The following is an 18,089-nucleotide window of genomic DNA, read 5'->3' on the forward strand; positions in this document are numbered from 1 at the left end:
CGTAGTCTTTTCAATCCTTAGGGCCTGTAATGGTCTTAATTTAGACCTGTTTATGTGAATATTTTTCTTAAAGCAAATAACCTTTTCTAGTTTATGTAATCATTCTCGATTTGTGTTTTTGGAGGGTAAATCTGATTGAAAAAATAAAGTACTGACTTCACGTAAAGCAAGCACCAGCTTTGTTTTGCTGGACTTGAAGAAATATAAGACTGTCAGCCTCAGCTCGTAGCAGAATGGCTTTTTGAGCAGTTAACATACAGTTGAATTCTGTCTCAGTCAGACTAGGTTCATTTAAGGTCTATCCACCACAACACGATTGTACATGTTTCATAAATGTTTTTATTGAGTGGTAGCTGTGTTCTATTAGGGTGCTTTCTGGCAAAACACTTTGAAGAGTGTGCAGGGATGTTACCTCTGGATAAATCAGTAAGTTTTCATTTTTTCTCATGATGCTTTTTCTTTCCTCGTATGCCTTCTTAAATTTAAGATTCCTTAAAAAAATACATGGTTTTTTTGTTTTTGCATGTAGAAAAAAAAAACAGTTAACTTATTATCAGTGGTGCTCAACCTGGAATTTTCATTTGTTAAGCTTTTAAAATATTAACATGCCTGGACCCCTACACCAAAACTATTGAATCAGAATCTCCTCATGTATAGAATCCTCCCAACTGACTGTCATGCATATCCATGGCTATGAATCTCTGGGTTCTTGGTCAGTGTTCTCTGAAGTCTGGTTGGTCCGCAGAACAGCAGCATCAGCATCCTCTGGGTACTTGTAAGAATTCCTGGGTCTCATCCCAGACTTATTGAATCAAACACTGGAGTGGGGCCCAGCAGTCTGTGTTTTAACAAATACTCCAGGTGATTCAAATGCTTGGGAAAGTGTGAGAGTTGCTCCTTCGATCATCTCAAAGGAGATGATCCTCAAAGGTCTTCTCCAAAATTTCACAAATCCCTGTCGTGGTTGCAGAAAGCTTCCAGGACAGTGGACTTTGCTACCCATCATTCAACATTTTATCCTTCTCTATCCACCTCTGTTGCTTTAAACTTTCTACTTTAACAGTCTCGTTGAATAGTGTGTCTTCTACTGTAAACCTCCTCAAATGCTTAGTGGATGAGACAGCATGTTAATAATAAATGTTGAATAAAAAGACTTTTTCTTTTGTATTGTTTTTTACTCTTCGTCAATTTTCTAATGGTTAGCAACTGTGGAATAATTAACTTTGTTTATGGTTAGGAAGCTAGAAGAAGGCTGCCTGCAGGCTTGGTTCTGGCATTGGCATGATGCTTGAGACAGATGAGTCAAGTTTAGCATTGGATAGTTGGAGAGATGTGACCACCATCCTTTCTTGCTATCCTAATTAATGTCACTCTTAGCAAACAGCTCTGGCAGAACAGCTCTTTTAAGTCCAGTGCAACATGTACTGGTCAGGCTGGATGGGAAACTGCAGCTCTCCCCGCTTACTGTAAGGGAACCTTTTTCTTGGCTCCCAAATGGTTTCCAGAGCTATCAAAAAAAAATACCGTTTGCAGACACTTTTCATAGCTGAAAAGAGCAACTTGGAGAGGAAAAGGAGTATTCTCTGGACCGCAGGAGGAATGTTTTGCAGCTGGGCATTGCACATAAATGCTAACTGAATACCCTTTCAGTTGTGTAACTCACTGTCGTGGCTCACAGTGGAAGAGCCACTCAACAGAAATGAAGAGTGCCTCACACCTGCGTGTGTACTTGTAAACCAACTCTTCTTTATGGGCCGCAAACAGCAATGTGTAGGACATTGTACTGCAAACCCCAAGTAAATCTTGCAGTGGTAAAGGATTGGTAGGCCGCCTGCTGCTCATTAGGGATCCTGTCTGGCTCTTTTCCTGCAGAATGAGTGGTAGATTGCTGACACCTGTTTTCCCATCCAGCCTGAGGATGTGAAGTGTGCATTAGGAATGCCTGAAAGTGCTTCCTTGTGTCTGAGTCTGGATCTTGGTGTTGTTTGGAGAGGAGGGGCTGTGGGTTCAGTGCTGGGAGGAGAGATGAAAAAAATCAGTGGTGAGAAACTACAAGATAAAACTGAGATTTCATCCTCATTTAGTGGCTTCTGATTGTGCCCTTAGTTTGTCCACGTAGCCCTGATAAACTTGGTCACTTATTGAGCGTAGAGAGATGTGTCTTGTACATATTTCTCAGATTACGTGAGCATGTAGTTGAGACTCTCAACACATTAGAAATGAGATAGAAATAACCTGCTCTTACAACCCAGTTCATCAACATGATGAAGTTATTTTAAAATATTTTTGGCCTTAAATATATAAAATTCAAGTGTATTGATAGTATAATCAATTTCTTGCACAATTCTGTCCATGTGTTTGCTCTTCCCATCTTTACCTACCATAAAGTCTCAAAAACTGGCAAATGTTGAAACACAGGGCCTAATGTGCTGCCTTCAGTCACAGATATGGACTGCTTGCTGTATGCAGTGATTATGCTAAGTACAAGGGGACAACAAGAAGCACAGAAAACAACCCCCTGCCACTACCACCAACTCCTGCTTTTTCAAGTGCTGGTACTCTACTGGAGAGAAAAGACATCAGAGGTAGCATAATACTGCAATATATTTGATAAGCATAGAGATGATCCATATTTTCGGTGAGGTTGGAGAGAGAAGAGAACTGTGAGTTAGTTGGCCAGGTCAAGGAGGCACTTGTTCTGGATATTAAAGGGTGAGGAGAATTCACTGAGAGTGAGAGAGTGAGATGAGTATAAGATGCACTTTCCCTGCATCAGCAGGCTGTGGAATTAGAGAGAGAGAGAGCGAGAACGAGAGTGAGAGCGAGCGAGCGAGCGAGAGAGAGAGAGAGAGAGAGAGAGAGTGTGTGTGTGTGTGTGTGTGTGTGTGTGTGTGTGTTTTAAAGTAATGGCACCATTTTCCCCTGACTCATTTGTGGGACTTGGCCAGGTCTTCTTGTGAACATTGGCCTTCGTTTGTGAACTGTGGATGAATGGGGTTAGGGTTGGGTCATGGCCTTGGACCAGAGTGAAATTAACTGGCTCATAATGTGATTGAACTAATGACCTTGGGCTCATTACCACTATGTTTTAACCAGTTCAGTCAATCAAACTGCAGAAAGAGTAATCAAGGTATCTTTCAGAAAGAGATCTGAATACCAGTAAACATAGGAGTGAAAACAAAGCCAGGTTCTTTCTTCATATAACGCCCAGGTGTTCATCTCTTCATCTTTGTTTGTATTCTTGTTTCTGCATCTAGGAAAAATATGGTGGACAGAATGAAAAGGGCGCCCTGACTCTCCTATGTTAGTGTTTTTGATATAATGTAATGTATAGTCATTTTTCTTGTGCAGCATCAGGCTGTTTTTCTAGAGGAAAATATTTTTAAGCAAAACTATTGTTTTTAATTTTAGATATGTAGTGTTCCATAAATTTATTGATTATGCCTTTCTCTTCTTTAAAGTCTGAACAACCCAGTCCTGCCAGTTCCAGCTCCAGCTCCAGCTCCAGCTTCACACCGTCCCAGACCAGGCAACAAGGTATCAACATCTCCCAGGCAAATTATGAGGCATTTTTCTCATAAAACATCTTGATGAGTTGATATATGGCCTATTTTCCACTGTTTTATTATTTGAGTGATAACTTGGCTTTTATGCAGTTGTATTTATTTCCCCTAGGAATACACTTGAGTATTGTTCTGATGTATGAGCCCAGCCTCTAGAAATTCCCCTTTTTCTAGTCCCTGCCATCAGAGTTGCATTTTACAAAAGGATTACAGACACAGCCCATTCCAGGGAGTTCCCAAAGGAAATACAATAGCAAAAGCTGGACTTGAGAGGCTTTGACATAGAGAAATAGGTTTTCACTCTTCTTCCTGGACATCTTTCATTTTATTTATTTTTCTACAGATTAATAGACCTTTTTCATTGGCAAGTGTTAATTTGCTGTCTTTAAAATATATATATTTTGCTACTCAAACTCAAATTTAAATTTAAAGAAATTTTAAAAAGAAATTTAAACCAGAACATTAACTAAATATATTTTCCACTTCTTTTGTGTGTAGAAAACCTTCAAATGTTGGCTGTTTTGAAAAAAAAAAAAAAGAAACATGGAAAGTGAAATAATATCAAGGAATAATTTGTTTTCGAGCATCATGTTGCACATTACTTTCTTCATTGACCACACTGAATTCTTGATGGCCTTGTATGTTTTGAAAAGGATTAAGTTGCTCTGTGTGTTTGGGCTAAGGCTAAGCCTCTAGGAAAAAATAAAAGACACTGATCGTTTGGACTATTCAGATTTTTTGTTCCACTGACTTCCAAAAGTATAAGCCTATGACAAAAGCAGAGAAATTTGGGTTTTAAAGAATGTGAGATAGCAGAGGCAGTACTTATTTTAAAACTGATTTAATGATAGCTCAGATATTCCTATTAGATTAGAGTTTAGGAATTGTCTAATCCAGAATGAAAGTGCCTCTCTCTCATTTTCCTGATTGCCTTTACAATCTCTTCTGTTAATATTAAAAGTATCTATCTTGTTTTCATTACATCTAAGAGTAGTAAAGTGAAAATAAGCCACACTGATGAGTTTTTTTGTTTTTGTTTTTTTTTTCCAGTTTTGCCCTATTCTACAATAAATTAGTTATGACTTGATTTTTTTCTCTTCCATCTAATACTGGATACTCCCTCGAATTTTCTGGGCACCTGATTTATTGCATGGTCTTATTTATGGAAATACATGTTGGTATTTTGCCAAGAACTTCTTAAAAAGTAAAATAAAAATTGGCTACATAAAATTGTTGCAACAAGACCTTGTGTCCAAGATCAATATGAAGATCAGAGATAAGACGTTACACCGTGGAATTGAAATACTTTATAATCTGAACTTGACTGAAATGCTTGCTTGACCTGAAATTGACCTTGAAATAAAAGGAACAGCTAAACCTTAATAGATCAAAAACTACCACACAAAGGCTGCATTGCCAAGAACAAGTTACAACCATGGTGATTTATTAGTCTCAACTTTTCAATACATGGATTAACCTAACAAAACATTCAATTTACTAATAGATCTTTCTGTTTCTTTTTAGGGGTAATTTTTCTTGGGGAAGAAAAATACATAGAAAAGAATTCTTAGGAAATAGTTTTTCTAATAAACATTTTGAGGCTTCTCTTATTAAAACAATAGTGTTTTAGCAGAGGTTGCATTCCAGAAACAACCAAATTTGTCTTATAAATCGTATGCATAAACAAACAAACAAACAAACAAACAAACAAATAAATATATATATGATGTATATGATAATGGTTATTTTGAACCAATGTTCAGTGCTAGTGAGCATTCTCTTGTGTCTAATATGGCTAAGTGTGTTTGCAATAGTATGTGTTATTGCCTGTGCTTCACTGTCATTACTCAGGTCCTTTAAGGTCTATAATGAAAGATCTGCATTCCGATGACAACGAGGAGGAATCAGATGAGGCAGAGGATAATGACAATGACTCCGAAATGGAGAGACCTGTAAATAGAGGAGGCAGCCGAAGTCGCAGGTGAGTGTCTTGGAAGGGAAGAAGTTCCCTGTGATAGAATCATACCTTTTCACTAGACCTAATAGTGTAACCACAGCCAAGGTATGAAACACCAAAAACAATGGCAGTAAATGGTCACATTTATCTTAAGTTGGGGCACCTTGGCATGCTTATACTTATCTTTACAGAGAATTATTTATCCTTTTTCTCAGAAAAGAGAGGTTTTTCCTCCAAAAATTTTATAGGGAAAAAGTCCTATTAAAAGTCCTTGTTCTTGAAAGTATATGCCAAGGTAGCAGGCCTGACTGCTGAAATAAATTCTGTTTTCATCTGAAGCGTTTGTGTAGGTCCGTTGCTGTAGGTGTTCTCAGCATTTGAGGAAAAGTGTTTGCAGTTTGAAGGTAGAAATACATAATTGGCTTCAGTGAGTTATGTGTGTGACCTAATTAAAACTAGAATCACCTGTGTGTGTTTCCCCAGAAAATAAATTCCTTTTAAGTGTGCTGACAATTAGGTTCCTTAAGTAGCTTTAATGCTGTGAGGCATAATTCCACATTATAAGATGGTAATTCATGTCATTTATAATTAATAGCCAACTTGAAATTGCCTTGAGAATTTTATTTCTTTATCATGAGGCAAACAAATAGGCATGCTTACTTTAATATGTTTTGAGTAGAAAAAAAATATGAATGTACTTGACTTAAAATCCAATTACATTTATAATATATCACATTAAATCTTTTCCCATTATCCATTACTATGTAGATGGCACTAAAATTCCTGAAAAGAATGTGATTTGACCCCAAACTGGACAGACCATATGTTTTCTAATTGGTAATTCCCTAGTGTCCTTTGAGAAGAGGCTCCTTGGAGTATCTGCCCTATCAGATGTCCCAGTGATTTCTCCTTATGGCCACATTTAATACCTCTTCCTCTACCTTGTCTCCCAAACTCACCTGTCCGTGTTCCTTTTAAGTAGGAGAAAATGAGGAAGCTTATGGCCTTGGCGTTGTAACATTTCCCCTTAGAAGTCTTCAATCTGACAAGAAGGAAACTTGTAGGTCAAAAAGACCTAAAAATGGACTGAAACTTGGAGGTGAAGAGCATATTTATAACAACTGAAATCCTGACCACCGGCTGCTCTCAATTTAGCTGATGAAAAATGCATGACCTACTTAGACAATTTCCCAAGTTATTGTTATTTAGAAGGTCTAGATACTCTGATTTGCTGTTGCCTACCCATTTACTGCCCCATCCCCTAAGTGGATGTGGGTCAGATCGTACATATTTGTGAGTTGTCCGGTGTGATACACATTGTTAAAGACACTCTTCTTTTTTTCCCCACGTAACATGTACTGTTAGCACAGTAGCGCCAGTGTAACATTTGATCTTCATTGCACTTGTGAAGTCTCAACTGTTTAATCAGTTTAAATACTCAGCCTTCCACTTCAGTCAAGAAGCATTTTAAAGCAGCGCTTCAACCGAACACTTCATTAATGTAATTAAGTTAAGAAAAACAAGTTCCATCAGTTTTTGCTTAAAGGATGTCCCAGCGCATCCTTTTCATTTCCTATCTTGTATCTTGTCTATCTGAATATATTATAGAGCTAGAATGTGATTGCCTATTCAGAATGAGAAAAAAACTTTTCTGATTTCTAAAGCATTTTCCATTTCTGAGAAGAATATTATATTAGGTTATTATATAACCAAAGCGAGGGAGCAAACACTGAAGGACGTTTCTAAAGGAGGACACACATTCAGCAGAGTAGACTAAAGAAATATTTCCTACTTCAGCTAGAAGAAAATTCCATTTTGTTCTGAAAAGAAAAAATAGGGGAGCGGATGGTATTTTATTGTCTTTAATTGTTAAAAGATATCATTGTATTTTTCTGAAGCAGTTATTTCAAACACGCCGTCTCTTCATATTGTTGTAGTATATTCCCAATGAGTCGTATCAGTGTTCAGACCTAGGGACAGCCTTGAGTCATTTATTACACAGTAGAAATTGTGTAGAGATTGCTAGTGGTTCTAGCATATTGAGCTTCACACATCCCATCTTCAGATGTCACTCTGAGCTGTCAGTCATGCAGGGCTATTGTCTACATTCTTCTTGGCAGTTGCTTCCACTCCGACAGGCTGTTTTAGCCACATTTGTAAAATTTTTACAAAGATGCATTGGGGGAAGGAAAATAAAAAGTAATAACCTGTGAACTGTTTAATTTTTCTGACCTTATGCAAACTTGGGTGACATGCTTACTGGTAGAAGATAGGGGAGCTGGAGTAGGGAGAATAATAAATAAAGGAAGCTGGTAAAGTATAGCGGCTAAGCACCAGCTTTGGGTCACATTGCTTGGGTTTAAATCCTAGAACCACTGCTTTTACTTCTGTGACCCTAGGTAAGTGACCTAGTCTCTCTAAGTGTCAGCTTCCTCATCTGAAATAGGGATCATGGAATGAGAAATAGCAGGTAAAACACTTAAACAGTTTCGGATACAAGGTAAGGATCGATACATGTTAGCAGTTGTATGAGTTAATACAAGTTTTCAATACTTAGAGTGTTTGGGTATTTTGCTCCCTGTACCTATTTCCATAGATACTTCAAGAATTGTCTGTAATGATGCATGTCTTCTCTTTCTGTTTCAGAGTTAGCTTAAGTGATGGCAGCGATAGTGAAAGCAGTTCTGCTTCTTCACCCCTACATCACGAACCCCCCCCACCCTTATTAAAAACCAACAACAACCAGGTAAATTCCCAGGTTTGCAGTGTTGTACACTGCAGAATTAGATGTGATTGTTTTTACAAAGCACAGGAAAACTTTTTATCCTTTAATTTTAAACAAAGTCTCTCTCGATATCAAAAAATGGGAAACTACAACCTTAGGAATAAACACATAGTTAGGGTTATATAAACTTCTGTTGGCATGAAAAATATGTTCCATTGGATAGTTTAATTAAATACATGAAAGAAGAGATGGTGACAAAAAGTGTGGTCCATTTACTGTTGATTGTTATGTATTTTTCCCCTCAGCAGTAAGTAGACAACTTAATAAATTAGCAAGATATGACCTTTGGGGCCAGTATAAAGCCTGGTTCTTTGCTTTACTAATTCGCAGTAATTCGCTCGTGCGAATTAACTTTAACTCTGATCCTCAATTTCCTCATCTGTACCTGGGAATGTTAATACCTAACTTGCTGGTTATTGGGAGGATGGCAACTAACACATGTAAAGAGCATGAGGCAGTGCCCACACCTACTTGGCACTCAGTTGATGGTCAGTGTTTGTTATTATAGGTACTCCGCCTCTGTTTGCTCATCCAGGAAAAGAAGATCATCACTTGGGATTGTAAGGAATAGTTAAAAGGCAGAGTAAATAATGGTCATTGTCATTGTTATAAATCAAGCTTGTTAATTTGATAGTCAATTCAGAATATAGTTATTTAAATAAGGTCTAGGCAGAACTTTGAAAGCTATGATAAAGAGCTTTTGTTTAACAAATGATTAAGATTGAGATATTTCAAATTCTTACTAAATTAAGCTATTTTGAAATATGAATATTGTAAAAGCCTTGCTATACATTGAGTTGATACTCTCATTACTGTAGGTTATTCTTATCTCTCTGTTTAGACAGATTCACTGTGACCTCTCCAATAATTACTTCTAGTTACCACATGAATATTACTAACTTTAAAGTAAATGAACTTTTTTTTTCTAAAATTATTTTGTTTCTTGGGTGTCCTACAATTGTAAATGGCCTTGCCCTTGAATTTGTGATCTTTATCTTACTGGGAATGTGTGGTTTTCTAGCTGAAGACTTTTTCCTTTTAAATTTTGTATGAAGCATAATAAAGATCTCTTAAAATTCAAAATTCCTTATAATGTTTATTGGCCATCATTGATAAGTGGGAATAATACCAGTGTTCTTTACTTTACCAGTTACAGTTCAGCTGGTTTCTTTGTGTCCTACATATGAATTCAAGCCCAGCCTCCTCATCTGTTATAGACTGGCTATTCAAGGAGTTAGTGTATTCTTATTCTTTATCCTAACTTCCTGTAGTTCCTGCATTTCCCCGTCTCCAGTGTCAGCCATGCCCAGGGCCCAGCCAGCTTTCACCTCTGGCGTGGCTGCCCACCACCACAAATGACGCATTTCAGGGGAAAGTGAAGACTGAGAGTATAGCCATCATTGCCAGCCAGTTGAGAAGGGCCCTGGGCTGGCTAACTGGATAGCTTGGGATTCTTTTGTAAATTTTACTTCAGTAGAAGCTGGCAAGAGTTGAATTTAGACCTTTAATATACTTTTATATCCAATTTAAACACACGTACTTAGCTTCCAGTAGTGAGACATTAGAAATAGGTGGTGGCAGTGCCAGGAGTGAAGGACATCAGATCCTTTCTTTCATCCCACTCATAAAGAAAGCTCCTTCAGCATCTTTCCTGGTCAGGGTTAAGACTGCGGTTGCTAAATAAATGCAGCTCCAACAAGCCCCTATCTCGCCCTTCAAACCTAGTAGCTGCCCCTAACCCTTCCCTATGGGCAGTCTCAAAGCTGGGCCTTGCTTCAGGGAGAGGTCTCTATTCTTTGTCAGACTTTTTTTTTTTAACCTGTCTAGCAAAACAAGAACAAAAATGAATAGAATCATTTATCTGGAGAGGATAAAAATTACTTTATTCAATTAAATAGCATACCAATGGTTCCTTGGCATATGTTTATTCAACAAATGTAGCTTCACACATGTGAATCATCAATCTGTCAGAAATACTCAGTTATATATCACTTTCTCCATGCACCTATAAGCATAATAAGAAAGTCCATATGCTTTCACTTTTAGCTAGCTGAGGGTCAGAAATACATGTACCATAAGAGTGCTTCTCTCCTTGGAGCTACATCTTGGAACTGAAAGCAAGAAAAGGTTTTTAAACTGTTTATTATTGATTTCTTACCGCCTCGAATCACCTGCATTGGGTGGGGTGTGATGCTGTCCCTTGAAATCAGTGTTTTAGGACTTCTTAAAAGCATACTAGTCTTCCTTAGTTCTTCATGCCAATGAAGTGAAATAGTAAAATATTCTTAAAAATCTAAAAATCACATAAATTTCATCCTGGAATGTGTTTTTAGTCTTATATCTGTGTGTGTGTATGTGTGTGTGTGTGTGTGTGTGTGTGTGTGTGTGTGTGTGTGTGTGATTATCTGAAATTTCACATCAAATAGATGAAAACATACGGAGACAGCCCGACTGTGAAATGGGAAGACTCAGAGTTTCCTTCTTTCGTACCCCTTGGCCGTTCTCTGTAAGTCGATAATGATATCTCAAGCTTCTGTAAATTACCAGGCAAAGCTGAGTTTTCCTTACCTTTTCTCAAATCTTCCAGGGACTAGGGAAGAGGGAACGTGCTAATTGAGTCAAACATTTTCTAACTATAGAAAAGAAGTGAACAGAGAGAGCCACATGTCAACAAAGCAAGTAATTAACCTGAACATTGTTAGGGGCAACTAGTGATCATTAACATAAAAGACGTATCAGTAGAGACTCCATCTGCTCAATAATCGAGTTGTCTGTCAGTCCTCACAAAGGGATGCAGAAAAATAATCATCTTGAAATTTTGATTCTCAAGCTGTATCCTCGGATTAAGAATAGCAGTACAACTAATCACAGTTCTATTTTCGGAGACTACCACATGTAGAAATGGTGCATCTCAGCAGTCTGGGTGGCTGTTTCCCTCAGTACAACTTAATAAGGAATAATAGTGAGTGAGTGTTGTGTCATTTTAAACAGAGGTGTTTTTTTTTTTTTTTACTCTAACCCTCCCTTATGTGAATTTCAAACAAAATCAAAATCAAAATTCCAGATCCTTCTCGGCTGAAAGTGTAGACGGAGGGAGGAGAGAGGGGCCCTGAAGGAAGGAAGTGATCCATTGGACTCAAGTTAATATTCAGAATATCATAAATCACCTATCAGCTTGCAAGGCATGTTGAATGAAATTAGAATCTATCCAGTTAAACTGGTTTGAAATAAGCCTGTGAAAGACAAGGTGCTGTACTTTTATATTCCAGAGTAGTTTCCTCAAAGATAAGAAATGATCATAAATAAAACAATTGTCTTCAGCATGGCTCAGCTCTCTCAGAATGAGGTTTTGACAAAGCTGTTTATTTTGGAGCAGGGAGAGATCAAAGGAAGAAGATTAACTGAGCCCTCTCTGGGCAGCCACTCAGTAACTTGAGGCGGATCACTGACACCCAGAGCTTTTGTTCCTGCCACTGCAGCTTCAGAAGAAAGAAACTAGGATTTCAATGCAGTTTGGCCTGTGCTGTAGCACTTAGGGAATGTGTAGGCTGGGACTTAAGTGCTCCACAGTGTTCTGTTTTCTGCTTTGGAGAGAAGGTAGTAGAACTCTCTAAAACTAGTTAGCAAAGTTCCATTGCAAATTGAGAGTTCTCAGTTATTTTGACCCCCAGAATGCGGCGAGTTGGGGTTTAGGGGGATAGGGTGGGATATGGGAACAAAATTCAGTTTTCTAATGCACAAGGCAAGTAGGCAGGCACTGTTTCTTTCTCTTGGCTGAAATCTCAGCAGACCGGCTCTGCTTTGCCTGGCCCCACATCTGAGTTGGCGAGGAGTGCCATCTACTGACCTACTTACTCCTAGGTCTCTGAGCGCAGTTTTCCCTTGAGGTCTCTTTCCAACAACAATAGTAGAGAAGGAAATTCTGAATGTAGTGGAGTGTTTGGTTCTTTTACAGTGAAGCCTTTTAAATAAAAACAATTTGCCTTCTGTTATTAAGTAATTCCCTTGTGTTGCTGAAAGTATTGTATTTTAAGTGAGCCTGGTCAAATTGGTCATCTGGTTATCTTAATCTTAAAAATGAAGAAATAAAGGCAATTCTTGAGAAAGACTGTTAGAAAGAAACTCACTCATAACCCATGGATTATTCTAAATTCAAAAGAAAATACTTATATAAATATTTAGTCTTTTCTAGAGTGTCATGGCTCTATCCTCAAAAAGTAAAATGTTTAGTAGTGTAAAATTTGACAGCCAAATGGGAATCCATACATTATCTTATTCATCTTTCTAATTTCATCTCACTTTTGAGGCCCCCAACATGTAAAATAATAGGGCTAGGACCTGAACTTAGATTTCTGAGCCCAATCAGTGCTTTTTCTACTACAAATTAAAAGCGAACTCATTTTTAAAAATTTTTTTTGTGTTATGGGATATGGTAGACCTTTGAAAAGAACTGTAGTGTGTGTGTGTGTGTGTGTGTGTGTGTTGAGAGAGAGAGAGAGAGAGAGAGAGAGAGAGAGAAACATAACATACGTGTGTTAGGGCAGAAAATGGATAAAGAGAAGAGCAGTAGGAATATGAGACTTTTTAAATATATGCTTTATTAGGCATTTTCCTTCTTAATGTTAGTTTCAGATTATAACAACTCACTTGATAATAAGGTTATAATAAAAAAGACAAATTATTTTGCTTTTTATGTTTATATACTATAAATACTGAACAATAAATTCAGTCGTTCTCAGCCATTTTAAGCAAGGGCCATTTAAAAATATTTCCTTCATAATCTCCATTTTGAAGATTCTAATAAATCAACTATTTATTAAATAATAATTTGGTTTTCTTTTTTATTACTTAGAAACCTAGCTCCCCAGAGAAGCTTCTGAACAGTATACAGAACTACTATTCATAAACTAAGCTATAATTGGTTGAGATAAGAGAAGAGGTACCTGCTATCTTATCATGGGTAAACCCATCCCTTCTTGAAACACAGAAGAGAGTCCTGACTCTTTATTTCTTGATTTGGAGGATCCCAGGTTGGGAACAACTAGTGTCACTGATGGCTGTCATTATTTCTAAAGCTTCATCAAGTTAGTGGATATGAGTAATTTTTAGAATCTGAAAGTCAGTTACTAAAAAGGGTATTTGAGTGTTTGTTCTGTCATCTCTAGTGTACTATGTACTGGTAATCATGCTGAAACAGCAGAATGAATAAGAAAAAAAATTCTTGCCAGAGGGAACTATAATCCAGTATAACTCAGCTGCTGTACATATGTGTGAGAGTGTTGTCACAAAGGAGAAGCATCCTTGGAAGCTTAGATCAATTTCTTTATTGTCCACATTTTTTTTTAAGTTCTATCACCCTGACTCAGCATTTTTGATGTAATTTATTGTCCAAGAAAAAGTAAGATTAGAAGAAAAGATGTTATATAAAGGTAAAAGGCTAGGTGGAAAATGATGTTATTTTATGACATTTCATCCATAAGTGCCTTTGTTTAGGTGGCTGATTAGGTAAGAAGTACTTGAAATCAAATTTAACAGTGTTCTCTTCGATCCCTAGATTCTCGAAGTGAAAAGTCCAATAAAGCAAAGCAAATCAGATAAGCAAATAAAGAATGGTGAATGTGACAAGGTAGGTTTCCAGTCCACTACTACGAGTGCTACGACACTGGCATGTCTGTTTCTTTGTGTCTCCCTTCCTCATTAGAAGTGCCTGAGAGCAATTTATATTCCCAGTCTTGCTTATATCTCCAGAACTAAGTTTGGCCTTGTGGTAGCATTTGCCCTGATGCCTAGATTGCCCAGGAATTTCAGGCATATTGAATTGGGAGGTAAGAGATCTGTGGTAGAGTAAGAAGATGAAGGGATCAGACGTAAGTGGGGAGGACATCTGATCCTAGTCAGAGTGCTTTCCCCAAGTGCGCATCTTGCATCTGAAGTCGGACTGCAAGACCTACTGGGGATTAGTCTCCTGGTGTGGGCAGGGTCCTAACATGTTTTTCAGGGTCGGGACAGGTCTGGCTAATGCTTCACAAACCTTTCCTTTGCCTTCATTGCAAATGACACTAGGAACACCCATTCAGCTATACTGACAAAGAGTCGTAGGTCTGAGCATGTGGAAGGAGAGGTTGCCTCTGTTCTTTCAAGGGAGCTCTTGACAAACCACATGCTAATTTGGATAGTGATCTCTATTTTTCATAAGACACTTTACTTTCATTTGCTGTTCACTAGCGATGTTAGATATGACAACCAGGAAGGCTTTTTTTTTTTTTTTTTAAAGAATTAATCCCGATATAACTGGTAACGTGCACTGATACTTCGTGTTCAAACTTAGACTCTTAGTTAAAAAGTTTCTAAGATAGAAGAATAAAAAGAAGAAAGTAGACTTTGATACCATGCTTAAACTCACAATTTACCATTGAGTTCCCCTTCTCTCTGTAGAGGCATTGTTAGGAGGAGTGCATCTGCTTACTTAAATCTTTTTGAGAGCAAATAAATGCAAGAATTGTCCCCTTTTTAAAAAACTGGCTTGATCAAGGTAATAGTTGGCCAAGAGAGACTTGTTCTGCAAAGGCCTTGGGCATCGAGTCCACACAACCTGGGGTGTGAGTAGAATGGGGAACCTCTAGCCACTGCTTATATGTTCTTATTTATTTATTCTCTTCTTTTTGAATTGCTTCCTAACATGCTTGTTCTTCGGGGGACACTTTTCCTTTCAGGCATACCTAGATGAACTGGTAGAGCTTCACAGAAGGTTAATGACGTTGCGGGAAAGACACATTCTGCAGCAGGTAAGAAATGCTTTTTAGCACAACCCTTTCCAGAAGCATCAAGGCTTAGTCTGTCCTGGGGTAGTGCCATAGCACCTGGAGTCTGCACCAGCCCCACACTGCCAGAACTGGGTTGATGCCACCTGAAGAAGTACAGTTGACTCTTGAACAACACAAGTTTGATTTGTGCCAATTCACTCGTATGTGGATTTTTTTTTTTTTTTTAATATACAATTGGCTCTTTGTATCACCCAACCACGGATCAAAATGCTGTTTTTGATCCGTGGTTGGGAATCCATGGGTGCGGAAGGCTGACTGTATGTGTTGTTCTACATCATTTTATATGAGGGACTTGAGCATCCGTGGATTTTGATATCTGCAAGGGATCTTGGAACCAAATTCCTGTGGATACTGGAAGTTTTGGGGGAGTCAAAATGTGCACGTGGATATTCAGCTGTGCAAGAGGGTTAATACCCCTAACCCCTGTGTTCAGGTGTCAACTATATTTAGGGAGGGTGCTCACTTCCAAGGCCACCTGCAAGTCTGTGCTGGAGCTTTGTGCTGATTGTCTCCCTTCTCTGGTGCTGTTGGCAGTTAAGACTGGGACTTGAGGAGGTGATGGTAATGGAATGTGCTGATCCCTCAGCCAGCTGATGCTGTGATGTGGGCAGAGGGAGGGGATAGTTGGAATGTAGAAACCTTTGGGGCCAGGCTTCTGATTTCATGGGAAAACAGTGATAAGAATTTCAGTCAAGTGTTGTAAACATTTGTGATTCAATTTAGTAACCTTTTGCCAATGCTATTCTAAGGAAAATAAATATTTCCCTCATTTCCCTTATCTTGTACAACATACATTCTATTATTATGAACTCAACTGTGGAATACTTGTAGAGTGGAGAAACTTCTATTAGTACAATTTGATGTTTTGAGAAGATAAGAAGGGTGGTTTTTAGTTTTCATACAGTTACGTGCGTCCATTGCATTAACAGTGGCTATTGGTTAAATATTTTTTCTTTAACACCCAAAGAGAAGGTTGTGTTCTAAATTCCAGAGTGAGTGTGTAGATTAATTTACTGTTTAAATTTTTTTTTTTTACTACTTTCAAATGACTTGAAGTTAGTACTTAATCTACCCCAGCTGTGTGTGTTACTTTTTAAAAAACATTTAATGGCTGATGGTAACATTTATAATCTGTGTACATTTTTGCTTAAATCTATAAATACACACTCTCAAACTTGCAAGTTTCCTGATTGGTCTGATAAGCTTTTTAACCCTTCTAGAGTTTCAGATTTGAACAAAAGGCTAAAGATCTGTGATTCTTAATTGGGGATAAGTTGCATTTCTTTCATTTCCATTTAAGTGGGTATGGGCAGGAGAGCAGGCTTTGAGTGACTTACCCTGAGACTTTGCTACTATATATTTTTTTTTTCCCAGCTTTCTTCTGTAGAACTGAAAATCGTTCAGCCTGTCATTTACTAGTTATTTGGGGCTAATTGACTGAATGGTTATGATAGCTCTATTAGCCGATTTCCCCATCCCTTTCCAAAGGCCAGCTCTGAACCACTGTGGAGTAGTTGTCCAGTAAAACTATTAATGCACAAGCCGGGCCCAAATAGTGAGTCTCGCAAGTGAGTGAGACAGATGTTCGGACAGGGTTAGGACACTCTCACAAAGGAAGCCCAGCTGACGAGTTGAGGCTACTAGGCACAGTTTTACCTTGGGGGGTCATCAGCATTCCCAATTTCACATTGTCCTTTATTTTGACCTTTGAAAGAATTCTGAGAGAAGATGACTTACTGGAGAATTCCCTCGAAGTGGATCATTTTTGTGTTCTAAAGGGTGAGAGTGATCTCTATGAATTTTTAACCTGGCATAAAGGCACTCGAGGGCGCACAGCGTTTCACCCTAATTGCATTCCCAGGCTGCTTGAAAGCTCTCCATCTTTGGCCTTTTGCCTTGTAATGCAGCTGAGGCTTGTGATTATGATACCATGATGCATGTCCTGTCACAGTTTACTGCTTAATTAATTCCTATTATAAAACCTAGCACTGTGGAGGACTAATGTTACTCTTCACCTTGAGAGCGCCTCACCTTACGGAATGCATTCCGCATGTCTGCTGCATATTCTCCACCATGCAGACCTGACACCCGAGACAGAATTTCTGGGGAGCCTAGGATCACATCCTAGGTCTTTTTCTATTAAATGCATCCAGCCCGCTCTGACACTTTTATTTGGCTCAAAAAAAAAAGTGGTTAATATCTTTGTCTTATGCTGGGGGCATGGAGTACCGGTGCCCAGCATCTAGTTTAATGAATGGAAAGCATTGCTTCAAGAGAGCCTGTGTTTTAAGCCACTTTTCCATAAGATAAAAATATAGGACAGTGGAAACAGTCAAACCAAGAGATAGCAGTTACAGGACTGACTAACAATTTGATTCTTCTTTAAATTGCATGTTCCAGAGTATTCACAAAGGGACATTGAGCACTTCAAAACTCCTTAGCAATTTAGCTCTGATTCTGGATTTGCATCCTACTTAGAAGGGAAAAAACTCTGAGGAAAACCTGGGCTTCCTTAGACAGTTTAGCAATTTAGATAACAGCTATTATACTTTTAGAATTATATTCAGGAAGATAGGTAATAAGTAGAGTATCTAAGTATTCCTTCTAACAATACGGAGATCTCTCCCTGAGAAATGTTCTGCTGAAAATGACTGTCTCCGTCCTGGGAAATTGCCTGTCATATTTTCGAGTCCCTTGAAGGTTAGAAGCTGATAGCTTGTCTCTTAACCCAAGGTAGGGTACATGTTGTCACACGCCAGACAGTGTACCTCAGTCCACAGCCATAGCCATTCTACCGGAAGACCTAACTTACCCCAGACGTGACTCCACTCTAGGCAGATGCTGCTACAGCAAAGATTGTTCATTACTCTCCACTCAGTCAAAAGGCTGCTTCAGGTTGAAAGAAACCTGGTTTGGGAAAAATATAATCGGACTAAAAATAATGTATTTACCTTTTTATA

At 38.3% G+C, this 18,089-nt stretch overlaps 1 protein-coding gene across 1 annotated transcript in view; it reads left to right on the top strand.

Annotated features, from left to right (window-relative positions):
* Window positions 1-18,089, top strand: part of MLLT3 (MLLT3, super elongation complex subunit) — a 233,872-nt gene that overhangs the window by 210,744 nt on the left and 5,039 nt on the right. The window contains exons 7-11 of the mRNA XM_025051432.1: window positions 3,462-3,537; window positions 5,415-5,544; window positions 8,167-8,266; window positions 13,860-13,931; window positions 15,019-15,090. Coding sequence (XP_024907200.1) covers window positions 3,462-3,537; window positions 5,415-5,544; window positions 8,167-8,266; window positions 13,860-13,931; window positions 15,019-15,090 — 450 coding nt within the window. The remainder of the gene's footprint in view (window positions 1-3,461; window positions 3,538-5,414; window positions 5,545-8,166; window positions 8,267-13,859; window positions 13,932-15,018; window positions 15,091-18,089) is intronic.

Source organism: Pteropus alecto, unplaced genomic scaffold (assembly GCF_000325575.1).
Source record: "Pteropus alecto unplaced genomic scaffold, ASM32557v1 scaffold95, whole genome shotgun sequence".
In the NCBI taxonomy this organism is placed as follows: Eukaryota; Metazoa; Chordata; class Mammalia; order Chiroptera; family Pteropodidae; genus Pteropus; species Pteropus alecto.